This window comes from Nannospalax galili, unplaced genomic scaffold (assembly GCF_000622305.1).
Source record: "Nannospalax galili isolate Female #2095 unplaced genomic scaffold, S.galili_v1.0 scaffold1023, whole genome shotgun sequence".
NCBI classification, from domain to species: Eukaryota; Metazoa; Chordata; class Mammalia; order Rodentia; family Spalacidae; genus Nannospalax; species Nannospalax galili.
The window spans coordinates 1,132,104-1,146,076 of NW_008349234.1; the positions used below are offsets into that span (position 1 = coordinate 1,132,104).

The following is a 13,973-nucleotide window of genomic DNA, read 5'->3' on the forward strand; positions in this document are numbered from 1 at the left end:
AGTGCTCTTAACCACTGAGCCATCTCTCCAGCCCCATAAAACTATTTTAGAGTACTGGTTGAATTCTAGAATCTCTTCCAAGATTCATTCAAGGGGCAAATGAAACCTAATTCTGACTTAGCATAATAAACTGACAAGGAACTATTATTATGAACAATCACCCAACAGAATGTCCTAATATTTCATAATGGGAAATACTGACACATAGACTAATTCTTAAATCTCAATTGAATTCTATTGTATGTTAGGCATTGTGTTAGGTTCCTGGAATATAATCCTTACCTGCCCTTCATAGTTTAGCAGAAAAGTCAGGCAATTAAACAAGCATTGGGGAGACAAGTATTATGAAAGGGAATGTGGGTATAACTTAGGGAAACAGAAGGCATCTCAGAAGCAATTATTATTATTATTATTATATTGGTATTGGGGATTGAACCTAAGGCTTTGTGCATTTTAGGAAGGTGCTTTACCACTGAACTGATTCCCAGCCTTCTGTTTAATTTTTATTTTGAGACAGGCCCTCATTAAGTTGCCTAGGCCGGCCGTGAACTCCCTTTGTAGCCAAGCAAGCCTTGCACTTATAATCCTGCTTCAGCCTCCTGGGTAGGTAGGATGACAGGCCTGTACCACCAGGCCCAGACAGAAGCAGCAGTACTTAAGCTGGGATATGGTGAAGAGTGAGGAGTGAATCAAAGTGTGACAATGTGCAGGGAGAGGAAATAGTATGTTTAAAGGCCTGAAGGCAAGACAGATTTATATTTGTCAGGAAATAAAATCAATTTTATTGTGGCTACTGTGTAAGTGGGGAATGGCTTTCAACTGAGGTGTGGTTTTGCTCCCCAGAGAACATGTGACAATATTTGAGGATATTTTTGATTTTCATAAATAGGAATCTGGACATATTAGGGGTAGTGGATAGTGGTCAGAAATACTTTTAAACATCCTATCCAATAGCGCCTCAGCCCCAGACACAAAGAATTAACTGGCCTAAAATATCTAAAACAAAACCATGAAGGCCTTATCACAGTTTATATAACCTTTGTTTGCTTGTTTTGGTGCTAGGGCTTGAATACAAGCCCTCATGCATGCTAAGGTAAGTACTAGGCCACTGATTTACATCTCCAGCTGTCAAATGACTCTTCCTATACAAGGCTGGCCTGCAGTTCCTCCCGACTGCTGGAATTATAGAGTGTACCATCATCTCCAGCTCATACAAAGTTTTTAAGAAGGTAGATAGGATTTCACTCAAGGGCAATAACAGAAAGGCTATTTGGACTTCAGTATAGGGAAGAGCTTAGAATTTCTTTATACATTTAACACATACTTATGTGTGAAATCATTGTGCTAAGAGCTAGGGATATAGTGGCTAATATCTCACTGACCCATTCTAGTTGAAGAGGCAGATTAAAAAACAATGCTGAAATTGACAAAACAACACAAAGTTGTTTCCCCCATACCATCATTCTTAATGTAGGTAAAATCTGGAGAGGCTATTGCTGTTTGACTTGGATCTCATTTCTCCTAAATGTCTTTTCAAGAATGTCCATACCAACACAAATTAAATCTTATGTCATTGCCCACCCCCCACCCCACCCAGTGTGTGTATAACATAGCCATATTATGTTCAACATGCTCCATGTTGTAAGATTATTGAAGTGATGACTTCTCTGGATGACAGCTTTAACAGTACTAGTATTACTTTCATGAATTGAGATCATCTGACATCCCTGATCACATACAGGACTGGAAAGAATGACATTGAGTTTTGTCTTCCATAAATTTCTTTATGGAAAAAAAGACAAGCAAAAAACTCCATTGCTTTTGTGTCTCCGCAACACTTCTTGAAAGAAGCTGATTTCTCTGATTAGTTTATTTCATATATATTAGCTTCTTAATTTAAGGACTAAACATTGACAGCTTCCTAATGTGACAAGAGCTGCTAGCTGCATAGAAACATTTTTTGAAAAACTGTAAGTCAGCAAAATGACTGAAAGGAGCACCTTCATCATAATTTTCTTACTCTGAAGTCACAGTCAATGATTAACAAGTTTTCCAAAAGAATACTCAGCAAAAATCCTTCCTGTCACTAGAAGGGCAGCAGTGGTTACTATCATTTACAGAATGAAGATGATAGCATTCTTCTTATGGGGATGAACACAGGCTCTGAATCCTCACTCTATTTCACGAACAGCATGGCTTTGGAAACATTAATCTTGAAGCTCAAGTTTCCTCATCTATAAAATGCAGATATAATGACTACTACCTAGTGTTATGATGGAATGAGAGATGAGGCAAAAAAACAAAACAAAGTGACAACAAATAGTTCAGAGTCCTCACACTTAATATGACTTCAGTAAACAGAAGCCAATGTCTCCCTGTCCTGCTAATTCTACACATATGACTACACAGTAGTAATAAATATAAAACCTGGAAATACCACTTTTATTCTAGTTGAATTCATTCAGGAAAGGCCCTGAATGAGGTCTCTGTACCTCTGTACTATGACTACACTCAGAAATAGGCAATGCTAACCAGAGACACAGCTGACAGATGCGATCTATTACAATTCAAATAGAAAGTGTTTCTTTAATAAAAAAAAAGAATTTTGAAGTTCTTAAAAACTCTTTAATGTCCTCAATTAATTAGCACAAGAGGCAACAAGAACACTATGAATGCCAGGAGTAATTACTGATAGAGAACTGGTACCATGGATTATCAATTCAAGAGGCTTGTTTTTTTTTTTTTTAAATACTAGCCTATCTCACCCAAATACTGGTTTGAGAGTCTCATTTAAAAGTCAGATGTCCACTTACTGGTTTGTTGTGGTGAGCAGCAAAACTGCTGGCTTCTGCTCTGTGCTTCCAAGGCACAAACTTCTATAACCACAAATTTCTTGTGGTGCGATTTCACTTTTCAACTAGGAGTCATTTCTTGTACAATGCTTAGCATAATCCTAAACATGCTGTATCCTCACACACACAGATTTATTTGTAATTTACTTAGAAATAATCATAACATTTTAAATGTACCTCTGAACTAAATGTAAATAGCATTAATTTCCAACTTAAACAATATTTAACACTTTTTAAATTTTGAACATTAACATCAAATTTAACCTAAGGGGGCACTTACTGAATAATATTTAGTGAAAAATTAGAAACCTCCAATTTCTAGGTATAAACAGATTCATTTATATTTTGTTTAAGGCAGACACAATTATGAAACTTAAAATGTGATCATTCTATAAGAAAGGGTAAACAGCCACTGATTTCCTACTGACTATATTTAGTATTCTTCAAATATGGAAAACAAATATCTTGGAACTCCTTCCCTTGATGAGAGAAAGATTAAGATAAAACATAGCAGAGAGATATAATTACCTGTGATTTTCTTATCACTCACCACCATATGATATACTTATTAAGTATTTATTTGATTTTTGCCCTTTTCCTACCATGAGAATGCATGCTGCACAACACAGAGGCTGTTTCTGTCATGTTCATTGACTTACAGCTCTGGTTACTGGCATTCTAAACATATATTCTAAGTGAATAACTGAATATGATGCTGGAATCTTTTCAGCATTCATGCATTTCTATATTTATTTTAGTTATTATAAAGAATAGGCTGGAGACCATATCTACAAGAAAACAGAGATGTCTTTTAAAGTCACAAGCTGGCAGTGAATATGAGGAAACTCCAGGACTGTTTTAGGAGCCCATTTGAGTATGTACTTATTAGTAGGGATGATTAATACCCACCCTCCCCAGTTTCACTCTGTAGTGGCTAGAACCTACTGCCATCTAGTCTTCCCTCAAATTCCTTGAAATCTCCTCCAGCCTCTTAAGTGCTGAGATTAAGAGCCACCATGCCTGACTTAGGATGGATTTCTATGAGGAAACTAGAACCTGATAATAATATTACAAGCCAACTGTAAAACATCAGAAAAGCATAAGAATCAGAAGTACCAGATACTCTGGAAGATGATGGTGAGGAAGGGAGCCAAAACCAGAATTTCCACTTGATCACATCCACAACATCCACAGGAAGCAGAATTATATATACTAAAGAAACTGAGAAAATATACACGTAGGAACACCAAACATGGGGCAAAATAGAGATTGGGTACAGAACTGAAAATAGGGCATTCAGCAGAAGTTTGCATAGTGGATACTGAAATCCCAGTTTTTTTCTGCCTAGCTCTGGAATACTGACATTTAGCATATGTATTCTCCAGGCAAGAGGCTAAAGGCCACAAACAATACAAAACCCCACAAACTTATGGACCTGACTTCTGGGTATTTCTAATAAAGGATGGATCATCCAACTATCTCTGTATACTTAAGAAAACTGGGCTGCATGTGACTTTGAGAGAGAGAGAGAGAGAGAGAGAGAGAGAGAGAGAGAGAGAGAGAATATACATATCAGATGCATGAAATAAAAAGCAATGGAGATAACTGCTGAAAAGAAAGAGCTATTGGATAGTAAAGTTACGATATTCCCCCAAGTATCTTTTTTAAATAAAAAGGACTAGAAGACAAAGCTGAAGAAATCTACCAAAGGGTAGATGATGGGTTTGGTCAGAGGAACTGAACTGCTAGTTTTGAGCTTTTATATATGTGGTTGATATTTTGAGAAAAATAGGAAGTTTAGACCCAAACATAAAATACATTATGGACAATATGGCATAGAAGTTCTGAGACAGAAATAAAAAAACCCCCACTATTGATTATTTATACTGTGATCTTGGGTTAATCATATAACTTCCTTACCTAGTCATTAGGAGACTTTGTGTCTCAGACTTCAAGGCCCTCATTTCATTATAATGAAGTATCCCCCACCCCATCCCCAGGAATAGAAAGAAAAAAAAAGAGACAAACCTTTTCTCACATTCTCATGGATACTTTTACAAATTTTTGTTCACTTTGCCAAGAGTCTCCCTATTTGCTTTGGGGCTAAAATGGAACTAGCATGTCTGCAACTTGGAATCCCATTGTACCTGTGAGGCTAATCTTCGCATAGCCTCCTCCTGCCGCCTGCGCATTTCTGGAGTTCCTGGGCAGCTTCCACTGGTGATAGATGAGTGGGCGGAAGGCGGCTGGGTGAGTGGCAGCTCTCTGTTGGCATCCACATCTGAATTAAAAAGACGAGATAATCTATATCAGAGAATCATAAAACTCGAGACTAAAGAAAGATTAAATTCCATTTTGTTCCATGATCCAGCAATTCCATTACTATGCACCCAAAGGAAGTAACAACACATGTTCACATGAAAACTTGTACACCAATGTTCAGAGAAGCAGGATTTATGATAGCCAGAAAGTGAAAGAACTTAAATGTCCATCAATTGGTTAGTGGATAAAATGTGGTAACTATGTCCAATGCACTTGATAACAAAAGGAAATGAGGTACTTACATGTGCTAAAACGTAGACAATATTAAGTATTGAAAGTAAAGTTGTTAATTGGCCAAAAAGACCACAGGTATGAGATTCTATTTATGTAAAATGCCCAGGGAAATTCATACAGATAGAAGGTAAATTAGGAGCTTCCTGGGGCAGGAGGTAGGGAGTTAGAAGGAAAGTGGGAATTTACTGCTAAGAGACATGAGTTTAAGTGGCATGAAAATATTCTAAAATTAGGTTATGGCGATTGTGATATAACCAGTGAACATATGAAAAATGCTGAACTGAGCATTTTATTTTATTTTGAGACTGGCTTAGGCAGATTTCACTATGGTGTCCAAGTTGGCCTAGAACTTGTGGTAACCTCCTGCTTCAGCTTCCTACATCCTGGGATGACATGTGTGACACACTTGCTCAGTTTATTTTTATTTACTTCCTTTTGGAAGCTGGTCCTTACTCTGTTGCTCAGACTGGCCTCAAACTCTTAATCTTCCTGCTTTGCGTCCTAAGTGCTGGGATAACATGTATACTACCATGCTCAGCTCTGAACTGAGCACTCTAAGTGGGAAAAACATATGGCTTGATAAGATTTTTAAAGAAGAAGAAACTTTTAAAAAAATTTCACTGTTCCTTTGGATAAGATTGGGGTCTGCTGTTCATTTTCCCAGTTCTATGCTGGGTTACTATCTGGGAATCCCTTTGGCCACCCTGGCCAACAACTCAAAAGAAGGTATTGCCTGTCTGGCATTGTTGCTTGTTATGTAGCCTTTAGCTATACATATGGACTCTTAAGAAATTATATTGGCCCCTTTAATCTTTGGTTATACTTTCCTTTTGGGTGTTTAAGGACATACAGTTGGTCCAGATAAACCGACTTATTTTTACTCTTAAGGTCGTTTGAGGATCTGTTCAACTGATTACTGCTAGATGAGGAACAGCTGACCCTCCTAAACAAGGACCTCTAGGTAGGCTGACTAGATTCACCAGAAGGGCAAGTAGTGGGGAATGGCTGGGGGTGGTGGTGCTGACAACACAGCAGACAGTAGTAGGGATATCAGAGTATAAGGGCTCTAGTGGGGGGAGGGAGGCTATGGGAGGATGCTATCTGGGAAGTGGGTATAAAAAAAATGAAAAAAAAGTTTCACTGGTTCCTATTATTCAGAAAACAGATCCTTGGCTAGAGCAGAGAAACCAGACTTTTGAGTCACAGAACGGGAAGATAAACAAGAGCTGTTTCAAACGTGTCAATGGATTATGCTACCTTTGAGAACTACACATAGACTGAGCTTCAAGTGGGCTAAATAATAAAGTCTTAGAAAATGAGAAAATAAAAGTGTATCCTTACTACTATTAGAACTGATAGAACTAAACAGAAATGAGAACATACTTTAAAAATAGGCACCAGAATAAATATCTGAAGTTATTTGGTGGCCAATAGCTATTGAAAAGAAGACTAGAGGAAAGCAGTTATTTAACCTTGTACCAGTAAAAGTAAATTTACATTTCTTCCTCCAACTGCTGAGGGAGATTTCCCAGTTGCTACATAGAGTTCTGAATAATGCAGGGGTGAGGAGGGTACAAGAGATGGCAGTGAGGCAAATCTGAAGAAATATATGACACTATGAGTGGAGTTAAAGTTCAGTAATTGTCCTGTATTATGTCTGCTGTTTAGTCTCTTCCATGACTCCATGGCCCTTTATTTGGAAATTGACTTTGTAAGTAATTACTGTCTCAACACTCTACCCTCTAACTATTCTTTTTTGGAGGTGCCCTCTTTTTGTCTGAGTGATTTACTTTCTGTTTGGCATTCAGAGAAGAGTAGAAATAAGAGTTAATGGGTCAAAGTCAGTGTATACAGCAAACAGGCAAAACAGACTTCTGAAAGGAGCAGAGTAGGCAGTTCAGGGATTACTTAGCAGTTGTTTGGAGGCTTGGCAGCTGCAGACAAATGTCAAACCAAGTAACTACACTGAGATCTCTAGTGAGAGGAAATAGTCTTGTATTAGACAGAACTTCCCTAACTACTACACTGAGTATATCTGTAGTGGATACAATGATGTCTGAATTACACAACAGGTCTATTTTCACAAAATTTTTGTTCTTTGTGCTGTGTTGGGGAGGGGGTGATGATAGTGGAGAATGATGGGGGAGTAATATCTGGGACAGTAGGTGGAGAGCAGGATGACAGGCTAGTATCTGCCTTGACAGTTTTTCTGTACCTTCCAAGGGAAATGACAAGGAGGGGGCAGGCTGGGGAGCTGACTGTGGGGGACGGAAAGCTACGCAATGAAATACTGCAGGCTAACCTGCTCACATCTTTTGCAACAGTGCTGCTCAGTGTGGAGGACGCAGAAGAAAGAACATCAGATGATGTAGAGAGAAGTCAAAGCTCTGCAACTTTCTATTTATTTTCATTATCATTACAACTACATCATGGCATCATTGCCTGAGGATTTAGAAAGCGAGTGGGATTCCAAAGAAACCCAACCAAGTTTAATGTAAGTTAAACTGCAGAAAGCTAAACCAATCCTCTGATATTATTCCTATTCATTAATAAAAGAACTGTTGCTTCAAATAACATTTTAGTGTCAGCTCATATAATAACATATTTCTGATGAAAATAACTTGCATTCTATCATTCAGTACCCCTGATTCTTCTTTAGGGAGCATAGGTTCTTTGAAGATGGTAGAGGCGGACTTCAGTTTGACTACCAACAGATTACAACGAAAGAAAAATTTTGCATAAGGCAATGCTGGTTTTGTATAACTCTGATAGAGATGGTACCATGTACTCTATAGTCTCAGACTCCTTTTCAAGTTGTGAAAGCTAACTAAAGGGCCAAACCTATAGTGTTAACAATGGAGATTATATCATGAATAAGGACTTTCTCAATGTTTTTGGAGAGTCTCAAGAGATAACAGTAACAACAAACTAGCTTTTAAGAATCTGCTTTGGAGAGCACACAGGCTGCTTTCTATTAATGCTTGCTCTCCCAGGCTTATGGAGGGAACCCCAGGGACTTTTGCTTTCTGACAAAGCAGCTATCCTTGCCTTTGGGATTTATCTTCTGTCAGGCATGATTCTACCACTGTTATCTGCAACAGTGATATACAGGGTAGCCAGAGAAACTATTAGTGATCTGGTTTTCTTTCTGACACACTCAAATAGCTTAACTCTTGGACTACTCAGATAAGCAATAGTATGCTGTGATAGATATTTAAGCACTCAAAGGAAAATACTGGAATAGGTGCATAAATTTATTTCCAACCATGAAGATATGTTCTTAGACTCAAATTTCATCACAATAGCTATTTTGAATAATCTCTTCTTCTACCTTTTCCTCTTCTCATTATTATTCTTGGTCCTGCTATTTGGAGTACTGGAGACTGAACTCCATCTCAGGCATGCTAAGCAAGTGCTCTATCACTGAGCTACATTCTTATTCCTAGAAGCAATTCTTAAAAATCAACTAATCACGTTTTCATTTTGCAGATGACAAAACTGAGACCTAAAGAATTGAAGCACACTTTGAAGGTCACAGGATGCTGTGTAGTCAATGAGTGTTGCCGCACAAATCCCAAGTTCTCAACTCCCACAATTCTGTGTCGATCTACCTTAGAAATACTTCATTCAGGAACCTAAGCATGTTATTCCTTTTAAGATAAAAATTCGGAATATAATTCTTATTCAGTACACACCAGCTTTTCTTCTATATGTTAGATATCTCTAAGTGTACCAGAAATAATCTACTTGATATAAGACCTGCAAGTAATTTCAAAAAGAAGTCAAGATGTTTGGAGGTTATTCAGTGAGTTCCAGTTAGGTTTCTAGACTCTGTTATTACTACAGTCGCACACAAACCATTTCTAAGTGGTTGTTACCTGAAAGTGTGTGGTGGGCCAGATTACTAATTTGGACCAGTAGAGCAAAATCTTTCTTTTTTGTTACCAAAAGCAGCAGACTGGTTCTCTGCATATGGTTGACATAGGAAGAACACTTACACATTTCCACTTATTTTCTTTCCCTAAATGGGTTTTAACATAAGGAGAGGCAGCATAGGAAAAAGACGAGAATGGCTCTGAAACCAGGCTGCTTTATTCCCCTATTGGCTGCAAAACCTGGGAGGTTAGTTAACCTCTGAGTCTCAGATCACTCATCTGTGAAATGAAGACAGTAGGAACCTTACTGAGTTGATAAATGATTGCATGAATTAATATCTGTAAAGCACTTACAGAACACCTGGCATATAGTAAGTATTAGATGAGTGTTTTATAAGTAAGTAATCAAGTGGTGCTCATTGAGCTTATAATGAGAGAAGGCCAATCATGTACATGAGAACTTTGCACCTTTCCACAAGGAAGCAGGGAAAACCCTTCAAGGACACAATGGAGCTCACGTCCACACAGTCTGACACTGACATCAGCTGCAAAGAAATGAAGGCTGCAAACAGATCGTGCTGCCATGGAACAGGAAGAAGTGGGCACAAGCTGAGCAAAATCCAACAGTGACAGATAAAAATGGCTCTACAAGCAATTGCTGGAGTCATTATCCAAAAGACAAACCAGCCATTCAGCAGGTAAGAGTCATAAATTTATTCCATGGGAAGATGTTTCTGGTTACATTTTGGTGGATGTTGGATGTGTGGGCTGGATATACACCAAGTATTACATTCTTTCTCTGAACTTTGAGTTAATGGTCCTCACATGCAAGTTAGGTTTCACAGAACAGAAATAAAACAAAATACATGACCCAATATAAAAATGTCAGAAAATATTTTGGAGCCAACAAAGCAGGGAGTTCTTTAAGAGGGAATACATACGTTTGGGGGAGGCATGTGGGCTGTCCGAGGCGATCTGTCTCATCCGTGTACCATGGCAGCTGAGGGCCACCAGTCTGGAGATGATGGCAGTTTTGCCGAACCCAATGTTTCCCACAATCACTACTCCTTGGTTCACGTTGGTATTGGAACTCTGAAGCTGAGCATCGATTTCATGGAAAACCCAATCCCGGCCAACAAACACAGACTCTGTAGTAATGCTGGGCACTTCAAAGAGAAGAGGCTTCAGGGAGATATCTGGAGGCCTATAAGGTGCAAAGCGAACTAGAAGGAACAATGAGAACACAGAACTCAGTTCAAACCATCATTATTGAGAGAAATAGACAAAAAAAAAGGCAGTTTGCTATAGAAGTCTGTCTATGGCCATGCCACTCTGAACACGCCCAATCTCATCTGATATAGAAGACTACTCTAGTTACAGTATGTTGGTATCTGGGCTTTTCAGAAAATAACAACACTGAATATTGGCTCTAAACATAAGCAATGCAGTTGTGCTAGAGCCATCAGACAGCACAGAGGGTAGAACCCAAATACTGGTAAAACAGAAATGAGTCACTCACAACTGTCAGACAATCAGGGCAGCCTTCAAAAATTACTAAACAACAGTGATGAGGACTGGAGAGATGGCTCAGTGGTTAAGAGCACTGGCTGCTCTTGCCCAGGACTGTGGTTTGATTCCCAGCAGCCACGTGGTGGCTAACAACCATCCGTAACGCCCCCCCCCCCACCTCTGTGGGCACTTCACGACACAGGTATAATAACAATAAATACAAATAAAAAAGAGCGGGTAAAAAAACACAACAGTGGTGACCCATGCACCAATAGGGAGGGAAGAGCTGTGAAGAGTCCTACAGAATGCTTCTAGGCCTGGGGATAATCTTACAATGTTGAATGTTGGCAAAGGCAGAGGCAGGTAAGACAAGGCTATGGTGGTGCAATTGACAGTTTAAGACAGCAGTCCTTTACCAACCATTAAGTATGTATTTCAATATTTCATAACCAATATGGCTGAACAAGTATGTCAGTTGAAAATCAGTCCTATAGAAAAGCAATGTAAATAGTTGTTTATTTCTTTAAAAACAACAAGAACAGCAAGTTCTTTAAGTTCATAACTATTTTGTTTTTTAACCTAATAGATGTATTAGGGGATGCAATGCCTCTGTAAGCCCTCATGGTTTAAAAAGGTCTTAAACATGCTGAGCAGTCAAAGAGCAGAAACCAAACTTTCGCCTCGTGTCCCTGTACCTGTACTGCTTGCATTCCTGTCAATAAATTAAAACAATTTTCTTTTGCTTGTATCCAGGTTGTGGGGCTAGATCCCCATGACTTTTCTCTTCAAGACTTTTCTTATGTGATGTGTTAAGAGCTAAATATGAACTATATTTCCAATACCTCTCTGATACTGCATAATAGATATGACTTGATTTCAAAATCAACTGTTTAATTATACTGATGGTAAAAGGAAGTCTTTGTTTATGTGAGACAGTCTCAATTTCACTATATAATCCATACTGGTTTTGAACTCATGATCTCACTGTGGCGATCACAGGCTGTGCCACCAAGTCCATCTTGGTGAAAGGATGTTTTGTCTAATTGTCCTTACTTAGATTAAGTGTACTCTAACTGTTCTGGGGAGCTCTAAGATACATTGTTTTAAAACATGTATTTAATTCTGTCTCATTAAGCTTAACATAATGCATTGACACATAATAGTTGCTTAGAAAATGCTTAAGGAAAAATCAAGGAGAAGACATTATACTCTTATTTTTAATTGTATGTTTTAGAGGACAAGAAAGGATAAAAGTGGGAAAGGGATGGAGACAGAAGAAAATGAATTATAAAAGGAAAAAAATCAGATCTGCTTATACTTCTAATATTACTCAAGAATATACTTAAACCACAGATACATTATAAAATGGGATTGAGAGCTGGTATCTTACTTGAGAACACACATCCTCATGTTAGAATAATTAAATATGTAAATATTTATTTATTTTATTTTTATTTTAGTAAAGACTTATTTATTAAGTAATTAAATACATAAAGGAGGACAAAATTCTAAAATTAATACAAATAAAAATATAAAGTGAAACTGACAGTAGAAGCAAATGGTTTCCTACATGGTTTCAAATGCCTTACTTTATCATTAACAAAAGGATGAGAATGACCCAGGTGTGGTGATGCACACCTATGATCTGTTTTTGGGACATGACAGTAGGAAGATTGAGAGTTCAAAGTCATCCACAGTAGCACAATAAGTGCCCACAGCCTGGGCTACATGAGATCTTATCTCAAAAGATTAAATAAGTAAATAAAGTAAGATAAAAAAAATACAGGAAGGGGAGGGAGCTGTGGAGACACAGCTACATGGTCACTTATAAGTTCTTGATTCATTTATTTTTAGCAAAACTGACTCTTTAAAAATCCATTAAGCAGGAGTTGGGTGGGTATTTAGCTTCACGGTACAGCACTTGTCTAGCATTCCCAGTACCCTAGGCTTGATCTCCAACCCTGAAGAAAGAAAAACAACAATAAAACACCAAAAACTGTAACTATAATCACAGAATTTAGGGGAAAGTTAAGACCTTAATTTGTGAACAAATGCTTAAAAACTATATTCTCTTATAGTTAATAGGTTTTATTTTACCTTTCTTAAGTTTTGAGATAAAATTCACATATTGCCGGGCGTGGTGGCACACACCTTTAATCCCAGCACTTGGGAGGCAGAGGCAGGCCATCTCTGAGTTCAAGCCAGCCTGGTCTACATAGTGAGTTCCAGGACAGCTAGGGCTACAGGGAGACCCTGTCTCAAAAAGACCAAAAAAAAAAAAAAAAAAAAAAATTCACGTATCACAAAATTCACCCTTTAAAAGTACAAAATTCAGTGGTTTTTAGTGTATGATTTAAAAAGTTGTACAACTATTACTATTCCAATCTCTGAACATTTTCATCCTCCTCCAAAGAAATCCTGTATCTGTTAGTTGTACTCTCTACTTCTGCTTCTGCCTGGCCTCTGGCAAGCAGCTACTGCCTGTTTCAGATATTTCCTATAATTGGAATCATAAAATATGGTCCTTTGTGAGTCTTTTACTTTTCATAACTTTTTTTTTTAAAGACAGGTTCTCATTATGTAGTCCCAACTGGTCTTGAACTTTGGCAATCATCTTTACTCTGGCTCCTGAATGCTGAGATCACAGCTGAGTCACCACGCCCTGTTGGTACCATGTTTGAGGTTTGCCCATGTCATAAGCAGGTGTTAGTATGGCATCTTTTTCATTGTCAAAAAATATTTTGTTTATAGATATACCACATTTTGTCCATTTATCAGCTGATGAACACTAGGGTGGTTTCCACTTTTTGGCTATTATAAATAATGGTGCTATGGACATTAATGTGCAAGTTTTTATTTTACAGAACAAGCCCTCATTCTGTATCACTTATAAAAGCTTCATATTCATTTCACTTTCTGACTTTGTGCTTTTTCAACACAATTTTCTGCTCCTCAACAAGGGAAGCACACAAACACATTTAGCATACACAGAGCCGTCATAGGCCCTGTTGATGTGGATTTTTGCTTTAGACAATCTAATAAGGACTTTAGGTCTCTCAGCATGAACCCCTCAAAGTCTGCCCAGGCGCACACCACATGTGGCTTTTGGTGCATTCCAATTACTAGCGGATTGGGACAGCCTAGTTTTGTTAGAGACTGTATTGTCAAAAGCTAGACCACT

General features: G+C 38.1%; 1 protein-coding gene across 11 annotated transcripts in view; it reads right to left on the bottom strand.

Annotated features, from left to right (window-relative positions):
- Tanc2 (tetratricopeptide repeat, ankyrin repeat and coiled-coil containing 2) overlaps positions 1-13,973 on the bottom strand; it is a 496,754-nt gene that overhangs the window by 141,006 nt on the left and 341,775 nt on the right. For all 11 annotated transcript variants that reach the window (XM_029570133.1, XM_029570139.1, XM_029570138.1 and 8 more), the window contains 2 exons: positions 10,225-10,506; positions 5,000-5,133 (listed from right to left, as the gene is read on the bottom strand). In XM_029570133.1, the coding sequence (XP_029425993.1) occupies positions 5,000-5,133; positions 10,225-10,506 (416 nt within the window). The remainder of the gene's footprint in view (positions 1-4,999; positions 5,134-10,224; positions 10,507-13,973) is intronic.